The following is a 25,274-nucleotide window of genomic DNA, read 5'->3' as shown; positions in this document are numbered from 1 at the left end:
ATGCACAGAAAATATTGCAAAAGATTGTGGATTGCAGAAAAGCTCCCCATAACCTGCGTATAAAAATGTACAGTAATATTTTGTAGTTTTTTTTCTGGAAGAATTTTGTACTTTTTAATTATATGTGCAGCAGTACTGTATGTGATTTTAAAATCTATTTGTGTAAATTTCATTTATTAAAATGGTTGACTTTAATTTGGTTTTTCTGAATTTATCATTTTGATGTTTAGAACGTCTGAAATACAGAAACATGGAGTATAGTACATTTCATTTGTTCCGAAAGACATTCTTTATTACACGAAGATGACAGATATGCATTGGATAAAATCAAGTTATTTTAGTAATTGTAATATTTTTAAAGAAGGAGTTTTACATGCCATACGAGCTCTGTTTTTAACTGCTAAACTAGCCCCCGTTTTAGCCACACAAGAACTAAATTTAGAATGCTTAGGTGGTATGTGGCCAAGAGAAATAACTGGAAGAATCATAGGGTAGTTTATTAATGGTTCATACTTGAAGCACCTTTCAGTGCATGGGTTGGAGAAAAGAGTATACATGTACTAGAGAGCTGAAGGCTTCTGACCAGTAAAAAGACTGCCAAAGACCTCAGTGGTAATTACGTGCACTTGTTATTAAAAATACCCACAACTCTCCTAGGTGTTTGAGACACGCATCAAATTAAAGCTTATTTCATAATCTTTCATTTTCCATTCAATTTTTTGATGTTTACCAATGACTTTGGGGAGAAAATCCCATCCAAAGATGATCACCCCTAAAAGCAGTCCTGAAGCTCATCGCCATTTTGAAAACGGAAGCCTACGCTCCATTGCAAAATAGAGCCATTTTAGGGCCTAATTTCATCCAAATTTCATAGAAATACGAGCTTGCAGTCCTCAGCACGGCTTCTACCCTTCTGTTTTACAAATCCTCAAGTTCACAGCCCTCAAAATGCTCTAATACCGGAGAAATTGAGGGCAAGCAAATCCTGATTTGGCCGGTGTAGGCAATTTTGGACCTATTTACAGGTCTGCACCCTGAAATGTGCAGAAACCACTGAAGATTCTAGAACACATCTTATTGAGGGAGGGGCGAAGCAATGCACACAATTAAGGGGTGGGAAATATCTTAAGCTCTGAATCCAAAACTACATCAATGTAAAACACTACCAGTAAAAATATTCCAAAGAAAGACAAACAGCTTCTAAAGCACATGCAATTAAAGGAGAAATTGCATGCAATTACTCCAATATATTTTAAACCTTCACTACTAAGTTGCACCATAAATTTCCATACAAAAATTTCAACTACCTATTAAAGTTAATTATTTTACACACATTATCATGAACAAATGCTGATGAAAACAAAGTGTTGAACTGATATTTATAAACAAAAAAAATCTTTTTTAAAGGAAACGGTGCGCCAAAATATCACAACTGGACTTTTGGGTCGAAATTCTCATAACCTACCTGAGCCATCTTACAGGGCAATCCATTTGTAAGTCCTAAGCTGGCAGACATAAATCTTTTGCGTTCATATTTCCATAAACTTCAAATGATAAAGCTGTCCGAGACGGCTGTAAGCACAAGGTTCTATTCTGATTCACAGATGAATGTCCATAGCTGTAGCAAAAAAAAAATGCCTGTTTTGGATAGAGGCTAAGGCTACATGTAGGTCAACCCCACCCAAGGTAGAGAATTGACGGGAATGTCTGCCGCCCTCCAGAGATAGAATGTCATCCAATGCATCAGTCCCAATGTGCCACTGAACAATATAATCAACACTGTACAAAAAGATTCAAGTTCAGCGATTGTTGATTGGAGAATGTACACATTATTTACAATATCTTGAGTAACACACGTTTAGTACTCGCAGTTCTGATACACATTATGTACAAGAAATTTGTTGATATTTTCTAAATCCAATGAATTCTGTTTAACAACAACATTTTTAATAATGATTATAGGTTTATTTTGTGAAATCATTTCAGTTCGGGGGTTGGTTATCCGAGAACGACCTGTATTTGAACTGGTCTAACAAAAACTACTTCTTAGATCACCTACATTGTTTTCAACAAATTTCTTTTCAAACTGGGATTTTTTTTATTTGTTGTAATTTAAATTTATAGGTTTTACTGTGCTATTTACACATAGTTTAATTAAACTACAGACCAAAGATACCTTACACAAATGTAATGTTTACATTCAATCAGGAAAGCAAAAATGTCAACAATACATTTCCCGAGTTTGAAGATCAAACTCTGAATATCCACGAAAGCATTTAAACTTTTAAGTAGAAGTGGGGACTGTGCTATTTTCTCTTTCTTCCTAACTTAACTACGTAACATTAAAAACCTAGATTAACGTTAATATTCCTCATCATTCAAGGTGCGTTTATCTACGGGAATCACTCTCAATGGCTAAATTCACCTGAGCTCCTGTAAAAAGAAAAAAAAAACCAGAAAGAGTAAAAGAAAATCATCATCATTTGAATCTGGATTCTCGTCAAACTGGTGGGACACTTGAACTGGGTTTTCACATGCGTTCTGCTCACCTCAATTGTTAAGTTCACAAAATGAGTTGTAGATATGGCTTAACCCTCCTGCTGTCTGAACAGGCACAGACAGTCAAAACACAAATCAATCCGCTTCCCTGCCATGCCTTTTACACAGGCTAGTCAACAACTCGTGGAGCAGAGTCAGTGGTGGAAATACGTCACGCGCATGCATTGCTCATTCCAAGAAACGGACAAATATGGCGGCCGGACAGCGGAAATCTCAAGTGGACTTAAAATTAACTTTATTTGAAGTCTAAAGGTAATCATTGATTGAGTTCATTGCGACTTTTGAGGCTATAATTCCAGCCAAATTTTTTGAGTTCTGCAATTGACTGAGAAGCAGTAAATCTCAAACTGGGGCCCAATCCGAAATGGGCGTTTTGTCAGTGGCTACGGCATCACGTGAGGATCGTGATGGCCCGCGGTTGAGCGTTTGATTAGCTCGGCTGTCGTGGCTAACCCGTCTGCCTATACCCGAGTCGACCCGGGTCAGCTAAACGAACGCTCCCATTGGTGGCTTATGCACTGAAAAGGAAATTAACATCTTTGGACAGACGAGTTTACCTTCCCCCTGGTCCATATGCACTGTGGCATGGTTCCCAGTCCCTCCCTCGGCCACGCCGCTTGCTTCCATGGTGGAGTACGTCGTGCTGGTCTTTATGCTTTCTCTCATTCCCTTCTTACCTGAATAAAAAATAAAACGGGAAGTTCAAATCAAGTTTTTTTTATTTTAAGGTTGAAAAAAGAAATTGACTGGAGTGGGGTTTGTACCTGCAACCTCTGGCTTGCGCCATGCGTAAGACTTTAATACGCAACAAATTTGTTGCGCAGCTGCGCAATTAACTTCAATAAATTTCACGGAATGTGCTGCGCAACGCTTTAAATAATTTAAACGTCTTGGACGAGGATAACAACAGCACTTACGACGGCTGTTTTGTGTGTGAATTTGTTCGTTTGTGGAACGGTCGTTGGATCACCTTGACGTCACATACCTGCTCCCCTGTCTTCATTTTCCAGTCCACTGCCAATGTCGCTTTCCACGTCTCCGTCCAGCAGTCGATCTGAGTCCTGGTCCCTGGCCTGGACTGGATAGGATACCCCGTCACCCTTACTGCGCTCCGAAGAAAAGAAAAATGTTAGAATTACAATTAACAACTCGCGCGCATCCTCACTGGTTTCCAAGTGCGGTCACATGGCCATCACAAAGAGCCAGCGTTGGGACTACCGGCATGCGGGTTACAACTGGGCCAGCGGTAGCGATCAGGTGTACTCGAAATAAAAAATAGCACATAACCAAATATGCATTGTGCAAAACAATGCAGGCATGCATAGTGGGGATGTGCTGGGCTGTTCTGAATATACCCAATATTCAAATATTCGATCATTGACTGAATATTTGATCTTTGACCAAATATTCAAATAGCTTTTTCCAGACTTTTTGCCGCCTTGAATATTCAAAGGAAAAAAACTATGCACTCACTGTTATTTCAATCATAATACTGCGTGCTTTATTATGAGATTCCACTTTTTGGTTGGCAGTAACTTTTTGTCTGTCAACAGCAGTTCACTGTTTCTATCCTTTTAGCATGTTAAAATCCTTGACAGTTTTAAAATACTGCAAAACCATCTAGCGGCCCATAATATCACTCGATCCACACACATTTTAACGGGGGTGCTTTGCGCATATTGCCCAGTGCGACTTTAGTCTGCTGGGCATGGCACAATGTTACTGCTGGCGCGTGTAGATCTTGATCGGCGAGTTTCGAATATTGGGTCTAACGTTGTAATCGAATACTACATGAACAGCCGTAGTATGTGGACAATTGCACAAGTTCATCCTACCTGGTGAATATAGGAAGCAGCCAGTATCGCTTCTGATCCCCAAAGATCTCCTTGAAGTTGTTGGAGAAGCTTCCTCGGCTGAAACCCTCCTTGTCTGGTCCATGACGGAACACAGGAGCTCGGAAGGACTCTAGACGGAACGAGGTAGGTTGCCAGACAAACAGGATGTTACCATAATACAATTATGCGACTAACTTTGCGATTCTTCAATAACATGTTTGGCAATACATGTCACAATTTACAACTTGATTTCTCAAATAAATGTGGGCTAAGTAACTAAAAGTTTAACACAGAACAGGCAAAATCAACAAAACCTCTTCTTTTTTTCAACGTAATTCGTCTTTTCAAAAAGAAATCTTATTGTGGTTTGAGTTTTATAAATCACAAAACAGACTTCTTTTTATCCTTTTCTATGGCTGAACAAAAACCAAATAGCATTATTTTAAGAAGAAAATGGACATTTGATAAAACTCTTTCTCGTAAATAAAATAACAGATAAACAAGCTCGGTTCCATTTACTGCAGGGTGTCTTAACACTTAACAATCAACGTTTCGACCCCGACATACAAGAATCGAAAGTGACGCATTGTACAGAACTTGAAAAGTGATTTATCAAGTAACAATGTTATAATACACTTTAATAAGAAAGTGAGTCACACAGCAATTTTTCTGCTACAGTTAAATTTCTTGCTACCCTAGCTGCACTAAGCAATTTCATTTTAAGCCAACTACAGATGCAAAAAAAGAAAAAAAGAAAAAAGGATGGTTCGCTATAGCTTGTGTTGCCCGCCCTCATGATCGCACTGAAGTTAGGCAGGTTCTTACCGAGCGTGCTGCGATTGGTGAGTGTTAGGTGCGTGTGCATACACATCAAGATGACCACACTCAGACAGAACATGACCGCCGCAAAGAACAGGAAAACTATTTGGAACTTCCGGGCAGCCCTGTCCCCCAAATCACCCTGAGACACACACACACAGACAGAATGAAAGAAAACACAGAAAGACAAATGCCCTTAAAAAAATTGCCACTTTTTTTGTTCATCAGAATGTGCAAATATGTACACCATAAAATTGTGTCTCGGATACTGTACTGAATTTCATGGGTCCAGAACTGTCATTTAATTTTGAAAACGGGACTATGATAGCATTTGTAACTTTTGCTAGCTTAGACCCTATGTTCCCCGGAGCCGATTTCACGAAACAGTGCCTAAGTTACGCAACAAATTTATTGCACAGCTGCACAATAATCTTACGAGGGATTTTAAGAAACTTGGCGTACCTGCGCAATGTTTTTAAATAATCCAAAACATCTTGGACGAGGATGATAACAGCATTTACGACAGCTGTTTGTGTATGATTTTGTTCATTCATGAAACAGTCGTGGAATCACCTTCGTCAGCCGTTTTGAAACTATTTGTGTCCGACTTTCCTCAGAATTGTGTGACAACTCTTAAAACTCTTTCACAAATTAAAATAGCAATTCTTTTAATCCAAACACAAAGCTGTGAGTGTCTTGTATCAACCTTGATAAGTTGAACAATAATAGGCTCCACAATGATCTCAATTTGCTAGTAAAAAAGGTAATTTCAGTCGCTATGCCACAACTTACGCCACCTAAAATGATTGCGCAAGTTTTGCCATAATTTGTTGTGGACTTACGCACAATGAAACTTTTATGAATTGTCATAACTGAAAGGTTGCGCAGCGTGAAATGTTGCACAACTTGCACAATAAATTGTGTGGACTTATGCCATTGCATAAAGTTTCATGAAATTGGCTGCTGGTATGCAGTGATGCCTACATGTACAATAAATGAATGAACATCTCCTGCGGCATCTCCTGCGGAACCAGTGAAATTTAAGTACCCTTCACCATTTACAAGTTACAAAGAATTAAGTTTGGCCATGCACAAAAAATACCAATTGTGAGAACAGTCATGTCAAACATTTCACATTTCTGATGAGATTTCTAAAAATGAGGGAGCAATGTTACTTTGCAGAATGTGGCCCCCTGTATGCCGACTGATTTTTTTTTCATGGTTGCACAGTTGCATGCATGCCAGAAACTTGCAAGACATGCATTGAATTTGCGAAGGAAAAGAGTGCAGAGGGGTTCACAAACTTGGTGAGAAGAATGAGCAAAGAAAGATGAGAAAGGATCATTGGATTAGTGCTCTTGAGATAAAATTCTACCAGAGCAAAAAATCATAATACATTACATGTGGTAAAAAAAAAGAGTGCATTAAAACAGAGGCCTAGTACAGCAGTGACTATAAATTGTGGTTGAAGAAATATATCTACTGAGGTTTTTTTCTAGAAACGCAATTGACCGTTCAAACTGGATCAACAGTTCGAAGATTTGTTTGTTTGTTTTCAGTTAAGACACCCTGCAGAGGCGGAGCTTCGTATGGCCACACCTCCTACCTAGGGTTGACCAATTATTGGCCACTAGGCGCACGTGAACAAGAAGCAGGACCGTCACACTCAGGCAGAAGACCAAGGAGACTATAAATAGAAACATGACGTTGAAGCCGCCGATGGGTCGGTCCAGAATGTTCTGTGCAGAAGATTAATGTAGAGGCTTACATCAAGTCAGTCACATTACATGTCCATCACATGTCCATCACATGTCCATAATAATCACATATCCATCACACGTCCATCACATGTCCATCACACGTCCAACCCACGTCCATCACATGTCCGCCACATGTCCGCCATATGTCCATCACATGTCCATCACATGTCAATCACAATTCCATTACATGTCTATCACATATCAATCACATTGCAATCACATGGCCATCACATGTCAATCACATGTCGATCACACGTCAATCATGAATCAGTTACTAGTTAATCACATGTCATTGTTTCAGTAATACAATGTACCAGGACATGAAAGTGTGAAACAAAACTAGAAATATCCTGGGAATGAAACTCAACAGGGTTGAAGACAGTACATGTTTACAATGTACATGTACAGATGCACAACTAAGGATATTTTGGAAATGAAACTCCAAAGGCTTAATGACAGTACATGTTTACAGCTTCATGCAAGTTGAAGGTGTACATTTACATGCAAGAAGCGAATTACGTTAAGTGCAAAGACTGACTGAAGTAAACGGCACTTTTCCTTTTGTATTTCAGTCTTTTATAGTGAACACCATGTGTGACTGGTCTGTCATTACTAAGGTGGATGCTTGTTCGTGGGCATGTCTCACACAATCATTATTTCAGGATGGCTTTACATTTTGACAACTCTATCGTTTGATAACGTGAATAATCTGTATGGCCTGCCTGCAGGCCGGGTAATAATGGCTTCTAAATGCCATTGCTTTGTTAGTCTATTCCTGCTGCCGATAATTCTGCAGGTTGTGGGTTCGAGTCCAGCCTGGGGTTATGGTGCGTGTGCCCTTGGGCAAGGCACTTTGTCACTCATTGCTTCTCTCCACCCAGGAGTAAATGGGTACCTGTGAGGGCAGAGATGGTTATTGTGGTTGATTGTAGCTGCTTTGCACCAAAATAGCAGCATCGAGCTGTATACTCCCCAGGGAGCTGAGATTGTCTTTGAAATGTTTCATTGGCCCAATGAGCAGAGAAATAATGATGTAGCGCCTTGAGCACCTATACATGTGGATATGTATGCTTTATAAATACACATTATTATTATTATTACTATCAGTATGATGATGATTTTGACTTAAACAGGACAATTTCAGAAGGGGTTTATCGTCAACCAGACAATTTCGGCTTCAGTTTCAGCTTTTAACTCACAGACATGTTACTGTGACTACCCATGAGGTAGGAAAAAAACCCAAACATTTCGACAAAGGGCCTGATTAATTAATGAATGGATTTGATAAATTTTCAAGAAGTGTGCATTTATATTCTGAATTTTCAAGAAGACTTTCCATGGATAACAAATCGTCTTACCTCCCAGAACTGAATGAAGAATGGTAGCACAGTGATGGCCACGTAGAAGCAGTATAGTATCGTGTAGAACAAGAAGAGGACAAAGAACTTGTAGTTGCTGTAGCAGACACAGTTGTTGACCCAGGGACAGTGATGGTCCATCTTCAGGATACAGCTGAAAAAAAAGCATACCAACCAAATAGCAGTTAACCCAAACCTTCTAAAAATCCTCCAAAATTCTCTTTGCAAAATGGAAAGGTTACACGGCAGCAGTGTGTTGCCGATTCTGGAGGATGAAAATAGTCAGGCACCATTCCATTCAACAGTTTACAGTTTATAAAATACATTCAGGGAACAAGATCAAAGATGGCTTCCTCATGAATAAGGTCTATGATTGACTCTGCTGGCTTGTGCAGATAACATATGAACAGCATTGACAAAATGAGAGTAAAATTATATGCATTTAATATTTATTCATAAATTCAATAAATTCACAACACACTCGCCACAGCTGCATCTGCGCGACATGCAAGCGCCAAACTCAATAAAAGGAGTTGTTTACATCTTAATCGCGAACATGAAGTGAAAACGTTGGAAATGTTGGAAACAAACTCGTTGGAAATTTTTAATTTTTGACTTGTTTTATCAGCATTCCAGACTCCAACCGGTCTTACACAAAGTGCTTAACACCTTCCAAGCACATATTTACACAACACAATGTATTCCCTTAATGTTTTATAATTATGCAAATTTGACGGTTTTTTTCCAATAATGACATCATTACATTACAATCACTGAAATTCATTTTGGTTTCACTTGCATGCATACACGTAAACTAACCTTTAAAACCGCAATGCAGTCACAATATATAGGGTAATATTAGGTTTGATTATTTATACTGGGGAATTTAGTTATAGCCTTGTGTCTGCAGTCTACAGCTGCAGGCTGCTGAGCTGAAAGATATTATAATATATTTATGAAGAAACCAATGAAGCATGGCATGGAGCAATTACAGTTGACTGGTTTTTCAGCATGCATGGCTGAGCGTACCGGTAGTTTTATACAACTAAAGATGTCCCTGGCCCAACCAAAGGCTGATCCATTGTGTACATGCGTTTTGCGTTATGAATATTTTAAACGCACAAGGTGAAAGAATTCAAATGTGGCTCATTAATTGAATGCAAATAGAAAATTTAATTTTCATGCTAGCCTAATCTCCATGTTTGCATAAATGATTCCAAAAGATATTTGTTTGTACTGTCCTGAATATACCGAATTATATTTGATCATCAACCGAATACTTGAATAGCTTTTTGCCAGTTTCAATATTCGAAAAAAAGAAGAAAAAAACCATGCACATGCACACAGGTCTTGAATTTAGTAAGTTTTAGCATAAGGCCACTTTGGCCTTGAATAATGTCTGCAGAAGGGGCACAGAGGCTAAATGTGAATATTAATACTCAGAACACCACCTGCACGCTTGCTGTGACTATCGTCACTTGGCTCGTACACGAACATCTCTGCTCATTGTGTATAGTGTGTGCAAGTACTGAGAAAAAGAAAGTCGGTTGACTTTGCACGTAAGATCTGCCGTACGAAATCCTGCTGGCATGTATATGTACGAATACAGACATTTACTTTTTCGGCAGGGGTGTTTCGCTGCTTAAAGTATCGGCACACCCCAGACCAGACTAGATTGAGTTTGTGGTACGTGCACATACGTACAGTGGGGAAATCGCGAAGCCAGATTTAGTTTGTGCTTACATACATCGTTTATCTGGCCGCGTGTGTACGTGTGTGATTGATTCAGCGAGATTTTAAGACAACCGATCAGGCATGACAATGAAATACAATGTTAATGTGTGTAAAAACATATAGGCTTATGGTTGTTTTCGCAAAAGGGATCATGGATGTTTTCGCAAAAAGGGCAAGACAGCCAAGGTTAATATGGGGGCAAGGCAAAACTGGCCGTGAAAACAGGCATTTTTTGTGGGGCACCCCGACCAGTAAGAACGCAACTGGCCGTCGTGGCCGTTGTTAACTTCAAGCCGTGTTATACTACAAAAGTAACTAGTAAGAAAAATTAACATTTCAAGGTGTACAAAAGCTGTGTTTTGTTTAGGCATGGATTTATCACACTTACTGGAATATTGCCAACCAGCTAAACTTTTGCCAAAGAATGATAAGATGACAGAGTGTACTTACACGTTGCACATGGAGCAATGGTGACATCTATCTGGCTTGATCAGTTTACAAATATGACAGTACCTCATACCTGCAGACAAAAGACATAATCATTGTTAAACAAAAATTTACTTGACACCTTTAGTTTTGTTAAAGTGAGGAACAATTTTTCAGAAAACTCTTCACCTCTAAAATATTGACTGATTGCTTTATTTTGAATTAATCTTCAGAGATGAAACAAGCTTATGGGGAAAAATATCGGAAAACAGAAATGAACTATGGAGTAACCATGAGACCTTTAATGATCCTTTCAATGAATAAAAACAAAATGTTAAAAAAGCATAAAAAAAAGGAAGTTTCTGTGAGGGAGTTTTAGGGGCATCACTGAAGGTGCTACTACACGATAAGTGCATTCGCACATGTGGTCGCGTGCAGGATTCACTGCATGATAGTACGAAGCAAACTTTTCTAGGATTGGTCTTTTTGATAGTGGACTTACACATTTGCTATAGAACAATAGCTTCAATACTTTTTGTAGAAACCAGAAAGCGTTAAAAATATAACTTTAAATGGGATACTGGTATTTCTTTAATCACTATTCTTTTATCACTATTTTTTTTATCCTTTTTTCCAAATGGAAGAGGCACGCAGACAGCTGTATGCACTAGACTCCGTGACCAGACTACAACACCCCCAAAGTGAAATGTGTACAATGGTATACAGACCTCCTCCGTATGTGCGTGTCCATATTGGCAGCCGTTTGTCTCTGGCCAAGCTCTTCAAGATCTCAATCTTCTCTTCGTTGCGATCTTCGGCTTCATACTGCTGGAGCTCCGAGCTGGTTAAGTAGAACTATGGATAAAATGAAGTACATTTTTGTCAGTGAAACCCAAAAATAATAACAGATCAATTTGAAGTGGGTGAGCAGTAAGAGGGGGGGGGGGGGGGGGGGCATAACTAAGGCGGTAGGGGTTCAAGGGCAAATGTTCCGCATGCTTGTTTGTTTCTTTACACTTTTCATAAGATAGAATTTGCGTTGGGGTATTGTAAATCAATGTTAAGTTTTTGCCCTTCACCAACGTATAAACACTGTATACTCAGTGTGTTACCTCCCGAGTGAAAGTTGATAAAAAATTCACTCGGGTGGGACTCGAATCTACGACCTCCTGCTTTCTAGTGCAGACGTCTTACCACCACATGTACATCAGATTCGTTTATTTTACAGGTCATATTTTTACAACTCACCTCGTCTGGCACTTTGGCAACCGGCGTCCATATAGTCCTCCAGTACACCCATAGAAACATCACCAAGAAGACATGGTATAGAACAAGATACAGCACTGTACAAAAAAAAAAAAAAATGAAGAAAGAAGATGTGCATGTTTACTTAAAGGAGAAAACGTTATGTATTTTACAAATTTTAAGAAACAGCTACACTCATGAGAAAATGTTTCATTAAGACATGTTTGGTTGTGTCTGTAACATCAACTATTTCATGTCAAATTTAAACTCATTTTGTTGGATTTCACAATTATTATGTAAGCACAAAAGATTTTCAACCCCCCCCCCCCCCACCCCGGCCCCCTTCTGAAATTTGGGATTTTTTTTCAAAGATCATAACTGAGCACAGGCCATAGTGGAGAAAAATGCCAAAAACCAAATGGGGGTGATTTGTTTTTTTGATTTTAGATTTATTGATATTTTTTATCTTTGATATGTCTACTAAAGACATTTAAAGCAAGAGTATTTATAAACAATATAAAACAATTTTTAAGGAAAAACAATTAGCATCTTGCAATTTCATTTTCACGAATACAAACTCGAAACTTAAAAGCCTTTTTTTCTCAGCATTTTAATTTTTGGACAATATGTCCATTAATGCGAACTTTAAACAGCATTAACTTGTCAACGGAATATATCAGATTGAAGTGCAACAAACAGTGTTATATTCTCTTTCCTAATACCCGCAAACCCTCATTTTGACCTCTGACTTTATCTGTAAGGAAAGTACATGTACATCTGTGAAGTTATTTGTAACACATAAGAAAACAAAATATTAACTTACACATGAGCGGTATACTCTTACCCACGAGGATAACTGAAAGAGAAAAGAAAGGATCATTTTACGACAAGTTCCTTGTTGTGAATTGCATCATGATAAACGATATCAACTGACAACTACATTACATGCAGCGTTTCACTGAATGTGCTGCGTGTATGCTTCTTAGCCTATGTCTTCGCAATTTATTTTGATAGTGGATATTATTACGGATCTGGCTTCTTTTAGTAAACGTATTAAGCCGGAAAGATCTTACAGCGCCCTCTTTGATGCGTAGATGAACCTAATTTGATTTATATCACCCTGACGCAAAAATTCCATCTTATAATATTCTTCTTGTAATGTTTTAAATTGACTGCTACATTTATTTGTAGATTATTACATTTTCTTTTTCTGATTCGTGGCTTTGGAGGATTTTTTTTAATAAAAGGGAAATAAAGTCCGAAATTGTAAATGGTCTGATTCCCATCTCGTGGATACGAAGTCACACAACGCCATATTTTCGCAATTTATTTTCCTTCCAAATCAAAGATGTGTGACACGACAAAAGCCATACACATTAATAAACATGAAGAAATTATAGTACACGTGTCATTAGTGGGCCTATGCGAAGGCATAATGATACTGCCATAGGCCATAGGTACGGTGTGCCTAGCCCCACTCCCTTAACATTTGTACTGCACTTTATCATAGAGCAATGGGAACATGTTATACATGTTGAATCATACTAGTGAAACTGTGTCACTGACCAAAGTTCCATTTAACATGTTTAATATCATTAACAAATAACAATTAATGTGTCTAATTTCGGATTTTCCTAAATACTTACATATACATAATTCCACAACGTATGCATAGTACGACCAGATAATAACAGCTGTGATAAAAACCACGGGAAACCAGCCACAGATCTTGAGGCACACACCCAAAACCCCCATCTTTAGAAATGACCGAAATGACTCAACAACATCTGCGAGACCACTATTCTGTGATACCGCCCTCTGTTGAAATTTTGCTCTCAATTTTACCGTCTGAAAACCACTTCCAACATTTCACAAAAGCTCAATATAAAAGCAAGGCACCAGTCTCGTTATTTCACGGCGCGGCGAGAGTTTTGCATTTTTTTAGGATTTGAAAAGGATTGAAAACATGTCTTTCCCTGGATTTGGGACGTCTTTCGGTGCGCAAAGTGCTACCACCACCAAACCTGCGTTTGGTTTTGGAACATCATCGGCACCACAAACGGGTAGGAAGATGAAATGTTAATTTTGTACCACTCACTACCAGATTGTACGAAATCAATTGTGTAACTAAATGGGCAAAAACTGCCAGCCTGCCACTGGTGGCGCTGTTTACTAGTACCAGCTGCCTAAAACTTAAGTAAGACAATGTATGTTTGTTTGTTTACATCGTCATGATCATGCTGACAATAGAGATCTCTCATAGGATGCCATCTTCGTAGGAAAATTACAACTGCGTGTAATTGTGCGCGCATTGTGCAAAATGCTTGTAGGGGCCTAGGCCTAACACCCTTGCGTGTTGCTCGAAATTTCTTCGAAATACGGCGCAGCCTATGCGCGTCACAAAAAATTGACGCCCAAAATGCCAATGCACATGGCAATCTGTAGGAAGTGACGTCATTTGAGAGAGACAGCCTATAGAGCTTTCAAACATATATTTTTGATAGTGGATATTTTGCCGGAGGTAATGATGGCAAACTAACGATTACTAAAGGTTTGCCGGCGGCAATCCATATCAACAGAGGGCGCTGTACTCTTTAAAATAGGGCTGAATTATAAGGTGTATTAAATTCCCACCAAAAGTTCTGTAGCACGTTTGGTGTAGTGGTTAAGCAAAGGCTCTAGTAAGCGGGATGACTCGCGTTTGAATCCGACCGCACCACGTTTTTAATTTTTTTTTTCTCATCCCCAAATAAATAAGAATATTCTTCTTTTATTATTTTAACATGTCTCAAACATTTTTTGCAGAGTATTACATTTTCTTTTTCAGATTTGTGGCTCTGGAGGATTTTTTTTAAAAGGGAAATAAAGTCTGAAATTATAAAATGGTCTGAATCCCATCTTGTGAATACGAGGTAACAACGATAATTTTGGCATGGAGCCAGACTAAAACTTGTCACCGGAAAATGTTGAAGTACAAAAAAACAGTAACTGCGCATGTTCAGTGCATATCCGGCAAACTAACGTTTACTAAAGGTTTGCCGTCTCCGGCAAAATATACACTGCCTATATTTTTCGTATAGCCTACATTCATTGTTAATAAATAATATGAAAGAATTCATTAAATTGAAATAAGGGTGATTGTGTAGTTCCAAAACTAAATTGTTATCGTAATGTTAAACTAGCAGACTTCCCTTAATTCTAATGAAATCATTTTTTTTTGAAATTTTGAACAGTTTTTTTTTGCGGTAGAAAATGCTTCGTTATTTAAATGACCATGTGTTAATCTTGTTCATTGTAATTTGTATTGTGTTGTCTGTCAGGTTTTTCATTTGGCGGGGCCAAGACAACCGCACCGACTTTCTCGTTTGGAACAACGACAACTTCGACCACAACAACAGCACCCACCGGGTTCGGGTTTGGAGGCACGGGTGGGTTTGGGGCCACCTCCACCTCTACCGGGGGGACCGGTTTTGGGTTTGGCACGACAGCCACAACGTCAAGCACGGGACTTGGGTTCGGAACAAGTATGTACCCAAGAAACACAGGCCAACTTTACTCACTCTTTAGCCAGCAAACTTCTCCAAAGTTTTCATTTGGGCAAGGAAAAGGTCCTCAGTATTTTCGCAACCAAGTTTGAAGACTCAATTCAATTTTTAAAGGAGACTTTTCTTCCATATTTTTGCAAATGAGAGGGAAGTCAAGTGATTTCAAAATGAGGCTAAAGACTAGACTGGTACATGTCCAACCATTTTCCAACTGTTTGAAAAGACTGACTTCTTCATTTTCTTATATTGCATGTTTTCAATACCTTAATTTTTGCGACTCTCATACAGAGTATTGAGAGTCTCAAATTTTCGGACTAGACAATTTGTAACCCAAAATTATTTTAATCTTTTGATTTGTTTCTGGTATTTGATGTGCAGGCTTTGGAGGCTTTGGGGCAGCCAAGACCACAGCATCTTCACTCTTTGGTGGTTTTGGCACAAACACGAGTACCACCAGTTCTGGGTTTGGACTAGGCGGCACAACTGCATCCACAGGTACAAATACAAACAACATGAAGAGATGCAGCCAAATTTTCGTGGAGCTGGCAAAAAGACAACTTTGAGGATCAAAAATGGTTCCTTATCCAGTTCGTTTAATAGTGTGACATCACTTCAGTTTAAACCACGCCCACTGTACATCAAGTAGCATTGTAATCATTAAACCAGAAGTTAAGGCAACTTGAGTGTTTAATCAGTGGTGCGTGCGCATGTATGACAAAGTTACTAACGAACCGGATAAAGTTGGCAAAAGTTATGGCGATGTGTAGTGTAGGGCCTCCCTTTAATTTTGATAAAATTTAGAGTCAAGGGTGTTTATTATCATTCCAAAATGACCTAGATTGTTTTTGTAAAGTTCCTGAATTTGAATTATGACGCATTGATAATGAATATCTATAGCAGCTGTCAGATTGTATCTTTGTTACTTTTCTGTGTAGGTTTTGGTGGGTTTGGCACTGGTTTAGGTGCTGGGCTGTCTACGGGTTTTGGCGCTCAGCAGCAACAACAACAACAACTGCAGCTGCAACAGCAACAGCAGCAAGGTACGGCATGAATAAGCTATTTGTAATTAACCTATCCTGTTTGGGATTTAAATTTGAGAAACATCTGGTACAGTGACTTGCTCACAATACTTGGCACGTTTTAACTTTGAATTCTCCAGACCAAAGACACTGTTGCTAATCACATGATTCGGGGCAAGCTCTTGCATAGTTAGCTGAGAGACGCTCAACACCAATACATTGTTCACAATGGGTGAGAATGGCACAAAGACACCAGACCATGCCGGAGCTGGGGGTTGCTAGCATAAGGCTTGCCCCGAATCACAAGGTATAGTAACAGTCTCTTTGATCAGGAGAATGCAAAGTTAGAAGCAGACTTTGCAGGTTTCTTAGAAAATAAAATGTCTGGGGTTATGGTTGATGCTCCTTATCCTCAAAATGTTTCCAGGAGTTGGCGCAGACTTGATGGGCATATCCACCGCCTTACTGATGCCTACCATCTACGGCGATGAGAGAGATGCGATCATCGCAAAGTGGAATCAACTACAGGCGTTCTGGGGCACGGGCAAAGGTTACGTCAATCAGACAGCCACCGTGCCGTTCACTCCCGAAAATCCCTTCTGCAGATTCAAGGTATGTATGCAACCCATTCTGCAAGGAATCTTGGGGCTTGTTGGCTTCGTGTTTGATGACAGAGAGCGCTATATAGACTCGTTGTATAGACCACCAGTTGTTTTGAAAATGTCCTACTTTGTTTTATTGTGATTTGATTCATAGACAGTCGGTTACAGCGTCAAGCCGTCATCAAAAGACGAGGACGGCTTGGTCATTCTACACTTCAAGAAGAAGGAGGAGGAAATCCGCAGCCTGCAACAGCAGCTGGTGGACGCGCTGTTCAAAATCCTGGGGAGTAAACCCACACTGTCTGTCTGCGTGGAAGACGTGAAACAGCTGCCCGATGACAAGTAAGCAGAAGTCAAAATTGAATTTGTAGTCACAAAGTAATTAATAGATTGTAGTTTGTGTCTTGGAATAAAAAATTGTAATTCCGTGCTTGCCTTATTTTTGTTTCAGGACGGAGGTAATCATCTACATCCAGGAGCGGTCACCCACTGGTCTCTCTCGGCGCATCCCAGCTTCCACCGCCTTCAGTTTCTTCAGTCAGTCCAACATCAAGGCCCAGCTAGGTAGCCTAGGAGTGGTGGATATGGTTCCCAAGCTGGCACTGTCCGAGGCGCAGATCGACGCCTACTTGAGCACTCCGCCCCTGGGTAAGGGCTGATTTGGATGATTATAAGTATGTCTGCCTTAGTAACATCATTATTCCCCCTCCCTCTCTGGCAGTCAAAATCGATCAAGTGATTGTTTTCAAACAGTTATCAACCATTAAACAGCACAACGGCCCACACAACGGTCAGCCCACGGTCCGCCTCCACAGACTATACAGACTTTGTGTGTGTGTACAAAAGGCACGAGGGATTAGCGTGTTAAGACGTCACCTGGAGGCAAGTTTAGGCAATCTGGACGTCTTAATCCGTCAGCCGTGCCGTGCACAAAAACAGCCAGTGCGTGTTATCACGTCCTCCGACGCGAACTGGTTAATTCTAGTCAAGATTCATGTTGAATTTTAAAGATTCTTTTTTAGGTGTTGGACCTTTTTTAGTAGTTGTTTTTTATTTCTTTTCAGGGTATGATCCCAGGCTGTGGAGACAGGCTAAGCTCGACAACCCTGATCCAGAAAAGTAAGTCCCATTTTCAGACCAATTCAAATGCTTCATTCTTGTTTTATTTATTTGAAAAGTTTACTTTAATTCTTAGTTTACACAGTTGATTGAAATAGCTTGTCAGTTCACTGGATGACATTTGTGAGGCGTTCTGACAAAACGAGATGGAACTGGGCACAGTTTTTTTTCCTAAATGTATCCTTTTTATTTTGTGCAGCTAGCATACCATCATTTTTGGCCATCAGGTCTTTATGTCGTTATGGCGCTGAAACCCTTTCTTTTTTTCTCCGACAGACTGGTACCCGTGCCGATGGTTGGTTTCCACACACTGAAGAGCAGGCTGGAAAACCAGGAGCAGCAAACCAAACAGCATCAGGCCAGACTAGACGTAAGCTGATCTCGGCCGACCTGTTCAATGAGCTTAACCACTTGCTTCGCAATAATTTCGGGAGCTTTTAGCATCCGGGAAATTGTGAAAAAAAAGGCAACAACTACCTCATAATATTGTTTTATTACTTTCTTCAAAATGACAGCATGCAAGAAACACTGATTTCACAGGGAGTTAAGTTCCATTACCATCTTTAAACCAAATAAGCTTTTCAGCAATAATTTTGTCAGTTACTTTTTGGATAGCTGCAAATGATCTACTCTACCTTTAAAGTAAATCTTGTCATGTAGACTCTTCCTTCTCTCTCTAAACAACAAACATGTGCATGCCTCTCCCCCACAGATGATCGGTCAAGACACAGAGACCCTCCAACACAAGCAGACCACCATCCAAGCCAAGATAGCCGAGTACAAGCGACGTCACCTAGAACTGTCCCACAGGGTGCTTAGAGTCATGGTCAGGCAGGAGACTCAACGCAAGGCGGGCACGGCCATACAGACAGAGGAAGAGCAACTCAGGACTAGGCTGGAGGGCTTGCAGGCGGAGGTCAATGCGCCCACGCAAATGAAGGTTGGTACACTGGCTCTTGTCGTCTTACTGACTGAGTCACTGACTGAGTCACTGAGTCACTGCCTGACTGACTCCCCGAAATTTCCAACGATTTTGTTGAACAATTTTACTTCATGTTTTGAAAAACACCCTTAAAGTATGTTATGGTATGTGCCTCTTGCAAGTAGTTGTAAACAACTCCTTATATAGAGATCTGTACTGCGCAATGTGGCGCAGAGCGCAGCTGTGCCAGTATAGTGTGAATTTAGGACTATGAAATACTGACTCAATGGTAGTATTTAGCATGCCTAAACTGTTTAAAACCAGCCAGCTGGTGTTTTATCATCCATTTAAGACGCGAGACGGGCTCTCGACCAATAGGAATGGCTAAACTGTCTTGGGTATTTATGAATATTGTTTAACCATTTGTTGCACAGATTGTTTAGATTAGATGCACGGTTTATAACTATTTTATTGGGCGGTTGTAATTATATTTCCACAGGGACGGCTGAATGAAATGATGTCCCAGATCAGATTGCACAGCCACCTACCGTCGGGCCGGGGATCGGAGCAGTACACGATAGCCGCTGAAATGCAACAAGAAATCAGACAGGTACGGGCCAAAATAAACAATTTTGCAAACTTTGCTTCTGGGTTGTGTAAAAATTATTAAATTCAATAAGTTGTGTTTGAATACTGACCAAAAAACTAAGAAAATCATGAGTGAAGTGCCATAACTGAAGTTGTACCATAACTGCAGTCGGACATTCCGTAGACAAGTTGTGGTTGTTTCAAGTTTGCATTTATCATCACGTAGGGCATCAGCCTGGGGTTTTGGTCATTGCCAAATGAGGGGAATAATGCTCATTGTGATTTTTGGCAAGGTATTCACCCCTCAATTTTTTTTTTGCAGAATGTTATACTTCAGAACACAATGATCTCAATTTTGCTGGTACCCCACTATGCTTTTGCACGCAAATTATGAAACGTTTATCCTGAAAGAAAAATCGGCAAATCTTGATATGCACATGCGCAGTTGGAATACCGAAATCGCGTATTGTTGCTGTACATTACTTGTAGTTCACGGATAACTTGTTATTTATTTGCCAGCATTTGAAGCACCAGCAGGAGGGGTTGAGCCACCTCATAGCCACCATCAAAGGAGACCTACAGGACCTCAAACTCATCGAACAGGGCTTGCAGGAATCAACGTCCCACCGATGAAATCAACTTTTGATTTCTGACGGGTAAGTCACTGGAAATACGTCGGTTTCATGGAAATTGAGGGATTTTCAACAAGGGAGACCACTCCAAAAATGTTGTGGCATTGTGATGTTACCCCTACCAAGTACAATTGTGGACCATAATGGCAGATTTGTGACTCATCTTATGCCTGTTTGCTGATGCTAAGCCACATCTTAGTAAACTGTTTGCGGCTACGACATCATTTTTATATTATTGCACTACAGTGCATAGCCGTAGCCGTTGAGGAAAATGCGAGTGATCTTTGACCAAACTACAGTCAAGTGTCGTCATGAAACTGTTCCCTGGCTCCCTGCTGTGCATTTTGGACATGGGTTGTTGGTAACCAGTGATTGGACCAACCTCTGTAGATTTCTGAACTTGCCCTTGGATAACGATGGACCACATGTGATGTGGATATGGCTGCCTGGGAGTTAACATACAGCTATCTTGGGAATTGTCAACTGGCATTACGCTCATTTCATCTTGTATTCTGCGAATGTATGGGGATGATCTTGTCTCGGAAGCATACACCAAATGAACACGACAGTGTGATACAACCGACTAAAGGCCTTTTCACACTAGAGCCTCTCTACCCGGGTTGAACTCTACCCTGGGTGAACCCAGTGTGCTGCCCCGGATTGATTTTTTTATTTTTTCAACCCCACGTTCAACCCCGCATCATTTCACACTTGTTACTTTGCAAACCTAGCTTATTTCGCTCAGTTACTGCTGTTTTGAACCCGGGGAGAGTTTCAACCCGGGTTGAAAATGTAAATCCTGGTCTGGAGCAGGGTTGGGTTCAACCCGGGGCAAAATCCATCTCAGGGTTGACGCAGGGTTGGTGGGGTGAACATTTTCAAGTGTGAAACGCCGCATGTTTTCAACCCTGTGTCAACCCCACGTCAACCCCAAGATTTGTCGTGTGAAAAGGCCTTAATTAGAGATTTTATGTGATTTCTACAAACTCTTCCAACTTTAGCCTTTTCTCAAAATGTGAGAGAGTGAAAGATTTGCTACCACAGCTACTTATTTGCGAGGACACGTTTCAAAAAACGGAGGGCCTGCTTACGACAAAATATCACTTTCTTATTCAGAATATTGTAACAATGTCTTCAGTTTACAGATAAACTTATTTAAAAAAATTTTCTTTTATGTCAGCTTTCCATTCTTTTTATCAATTTCAGTTTTTGTCTTGTGTTCGATTTACTTTGTTTAAATTCAGTTTTGTACATGTAAACAGGAAGACATATACATGCAAATTAATTGCACCAAATGTTGAAATGGAATGTTTCAATACCTCCAAATGACAAATAAAATCATGCTGACAACACGTTTGATTTCATTTTACTGTGTTATTTTATTTTTGCTTTATTATAAAAAAATAAATAGATGTACAATACATTGTGAATCAGTTAATATCAAGGAATAAAAGTTTCCAATGCCCTTGCATTCAATGCATATCTCTGATGTGAAGCCTCTACGCCGTATTCTAGCACACAATTTATGATGAACGCCTTATCAAAAACAACGTTTGTATTTAACGTTTGTGTCGAGATTCGACAAACACGGCCAACATTCTCAAACTGTTTCCAACTTTCTAAGCTTTTCCTTTTTTCCTTAAGCTTTTCCTGAATCCTACAGATTCCACCATTTCTTATTAATCCAACAACTCATTCTTTGCCTTCTTCAATCTGTCCTCAATCCTTCAAAACCAACTGGGTAATTTTTGTGTGTGGATCTTGCAGGGTAAAGATTATACATTGTATAAGGTATTTCTCAGTGCAAAAATACAATACAAGTACATACTGTGCATAATATGGCATTTAACAGATTGCATACACAAGAAATCAGTACAGTTAAATCACGGGATGAAAATAGTTGAAAGCAGATAAATTCTGACATGGAAGAGTGCAGCTAACATTATATTGCCTGAATATCAGCCTTGAAATTTCAGAAATGTATAACTGGAGGAAAAAAATAATTCTAAAACAATTACAGATATTGGTACATCTATACCTTTGGTTGAATAAAGCTATTGACTAATTTCAACTACAATATTAAGTGTACTTTCTAGTACTGTTTCTTGAATAATCATTTGAAACAGTCTTGAATAAATTTCATGAGTGAAAGTTAAATATTGATTTTGAGCTAATTGGGCCGTTCGTGTATTTGGATCTGTGTTCAAGGACCTACTTGCACTAAAAATGATACTGAAAATGCGAATATCAGTGACAACGCAGGGCATTTGCCTGGTACCCAAAGATTCTTAATTAACAATGTGTGATAAAGAATTAGTAAATTTGCATACAAAATATAATAATATCTTATTTTTTATATTAACAAAACATTTTTTGCCTTATAAAACATTTGTGTTGTTACATTTGGTGTACCGCGGAAATAATTGTGATCTTTTAAAACAATGGATAAAAGGTAACATCATGTGACATCAAGTAACGTTAAGAGCTTGGAATGGAAGAAATCTAAAAGATGTTCGCTGCAAACAATATGAAAGTTGAATCCTGTACATAATATGCAGGTTGTCCCACAAAAAAAACTTAACAGTCGAAAACCAATTAATAAAGGTATACTGCATGTGAGTTTTGGAATATTTTCAAATTACATCTTAAAGTCAGATAACCTATCTACCATACAAACTTTATTTCATTCATATCGATGCATTGGAACACTATGCTTCATCGATCCCTTAAGGTTTGGGAATCGTCTGGGGCCACTCTCCTTGAAAGTTAGAAAGCGCAGTTAGAGAAACACACCAAGGATTTATTGCCTTTGTTCACAAGTAACGTGACTTATTCTACCGGCTTCGATCTGTAAACTTGATAAAGTGGCCCAAGTAGTTTTTCAAGTCCCGTATTGTGATTGCTGTATCTTTTGAACAAAACATCCTAATGAAACCAACTAAAAAGCATTTGGAAGACCAATTATTCTACTCTGCAAAACATTACACACAATTTTGAATACTGCCCCCACTTTTCTGAAAACACTCCTGATTCAACTATTGGGTTTTTAGTGGGACAACCTGTACAACTTTTTTTGAAAAAATGAAATTCCAATCTCAAAATACATTGTGGAGGTACACTAGATAAAATGAAAAACAAAGTATAATGAATAGGATGACAAATGCTCATTAGAATACAATGAATGAATTTTGAATCACGTCACAAAGAACAAATGCAAGCACTGTAATAAATAACTGCATAAATGAACACAAATTTGCATAAATGATTTTGGAATTTGGGAAAAAACTCCCTCTATCTACTACCAACAGATTTCGATTGGAAGGGTTTAAACATCAGCAGTGCTTGTTTCAATTGATCTAAAATAGAACATTCTAAAATAGCACAATGTGTCAGTACATCAGAGGAAACATTACTTGTCATTTTCAGTGTTTCTTCATTGATATAAGTTACATTTCAGAACAGTTAAAACAAATTCCTTGAAGATTTTATGAACTTTCATAATGCGTGAGACGTTCTGGCAAAATGAGATGCAACCGGGCACAGGCCGTAGTGGAGGAAAAATGCCCCCAATTTTTTTTTAACAATGGGGCGATGTTTTCTTCTTTGATTTTCAGATTTAGTAATATTGGTATCTTTAATATGTCTACAACATATATTTTAAAGAAATAGAACAAAAATTGTGGAATAAAAGTTTTTTTTCCCCAGGAAAAATAATTAGCATCTCTCATTTTCAAAACTACATATCTTGAAACTTTAAAGGACTTTTTGTCATTTACACCTTTTTTTTGATATTTCGATCAATGTGAACTTTAAACAGACATAAATTGTCAATGGAATGTCGGATTGAAGTGCAACAAACAGTATTGTAAGGAGAATTTTATTCTCTTTACTAATACCTGCAAAACCATCATTGTGACCTCTGCCCAGTTCTGTCTCATTTTGCCAGAACGCCTCACATGATATTCAATTTCAATATGAAAACGTTTCACTCAGACGTTCAGAATACACACTTTGACAAGGAAGACAGAAATTGTGATGCTTTGCTCCTAATAACCCTCGAGTTGACTTCACACTTCATCCTTCACATAATTCTGTGATGTCGCCTACAAAGTTTCAGTACATGCTATAAATTCTAAAGACATTGTCATGTAGTTGTTTTGCATAGCAACATTTTTGATCCCAATCATGATTAACAAACTGAAATTCTATGCTAAAGGTGGAGGACATTGTAGATCATTTGTCATGTGTGCATTTGTTTCGTTTGAAGCAACAAAAGTGCTCATAATCTAAAGACAGGTGCTTAACAACTAACCCTGATGAAGTTTGAGCTCAGTGAATGCTCTATATTGAGAAAACAATATTCTAGGATCACGATTGCAATTAAAAAGTTGCCGAATCATATTTTGAATTGCGCCCAAAATCAGCATCTGAAACACGTTCTCATTCAGCCGATTGCAGCTACGCGATGTCACGCACTGAACCAACGAATAATAGCAACCTGTGCGTGTGCGTCATGTCAATGCTTGCGTGCACCCATTCACGGATTTGCCCAATTACAAACCAACGACTATCGGAAAGTTCCAAAAATGTGTCACTTGACTCATCTTTGGAAATGACCTTCTGTTATTGTTTTTCTTCAAAATGACAGCATGCCAGAAAGAATAATTTCACAGGGAGTGTAAAGCCATCACCATCTTTAAACCAAGTAAGCTTTTCAACAATAATTTGGTCGGCTAGTTTTTGGACAGACGCAAATGATTTACTCTACCTTTAATGCACTGAGAAATCAAATGAATGTTAATTCCAAAGGAAAATTTAATGTTTGGTGGAATGGAATGGGATTCGATATTTGGTGGTATGGTCAAATTTCTATTTTAAAAAATATGAAATGGTAATTGAAATTCAGCTAGGCTGTTCATTTGGGTGGGCTTCTGCAAAAAAAATTGGTGGAAAAATAATTCAAAAATACAAACGGGGTTATTAATAAGAATGGGAATTTGGTATTTAGGAAGTCGTTGGAAGGAGTAATATAATTGTCGTTGGTGGAGAGGTGTGTTGTAGGCAATATTTCAAATATTTTAAATCAATACAGAATACAAAAGGTGTTTTGT

General features: G+C 39.0%; 2 protein-coding genes across 3 annotated transcripts; one reads left to right on the top strand and one right to left on the bottom strand.

Annotated features, from left to right (window-relative positions):
- Positions 1–225: 225 nt before the first annotated feature.
- LOC119727208 (palmitoyltransferase ZDHHC20-B-like) lies at positions 226–13,541 on the bottom strand. 2 transcript variants are annotated; one of them, XM_038199069.1, is made up of 11 exons: positions 13,383–13,541; positions 12,560–12,592; positions 11,740–11,834; positions 11,220–11,346; positions 10,516–10,585; positions 8,332–8,485; positions 5,220–5,355; positions 4,395–4,524; positions 3,545–3,663; positions 3,117–3,236; positions 226–2,433 (listed from the first exon to the last, which is right to left on the bottom strand). In XM_038199069.1, the coding sequence occupies exons 1-11, from the start codon at positions 13,489–13,491 to the stop codon at positions 2,390–2,392; spliced, it is 1,137 nt and encodes a 378-aa protein (XP_038054997.1). In that variant the 5' UTR covers positions 13,492–13,541; the 3' UTR covers positions 226–2,389. The 2 variants fall into 2 exon arrangements, with proteins under 2 accessions (XP_038054997.1, XP_038054998.1); XM_038199070.1 differs by lacking the exon at positions 5,220–5,355 and adding an exon at positions 6,820–6,952 and having other exon boundaries at positions 2,304–2,433; positions 13,383–13,540.
- Positions 13,542–13,602: 61 nt separating this feature from the next.
- Positions 13,603–20,379, top strand: LOC119727206 (nuclear pore complex protein Nup54-like). Its single transcript, XM_038199068.1, has 12 exons — positions 13,603–13,799; positions 15,057–15,260; positions 15,660–15,776; positions 16,217–16,321; positions 16,728–16,912; positions 17,057–17,244; positions 17,354–17,550; positions 17,967–18,021; positions 18,298–18,391; positions 18,734–18,961; positions 19,443–19,553; positions 20,051–20,379. Exons 1-12 carry the CDS (start codon positions 13,703–13,705, stop codon positions 20,162–20,164), a joined length of 1,695 nt encoding a protein of 564 aa, XP_038054996.1. The 5' UTR covers positions 13,603–13,702; the 3' UTR covers positions 20,165–20,379.
- The last annotated feature ends 4,895 nt before the right edge of the window (positions 20,380–25,274 follow it).

Source organism: Patiria miniata, unplaced genomic scaffold (assembly GCF_015706575.1).
Source record: "Patiria miniata isolate m_02_andy unplaced genomic scaffold, ASM1570657v1 HiC_scaffold_20, whole genome shotgun sequence".
NCBI lineage: Eukaryota > Metazoa > Echinodermata > Asteroidea > Valvatida > Asterinidae > Patiria > Patiria miniata.
This window is presented reverse-complemented; position numbering and strand designations above follow the sequence as displayed.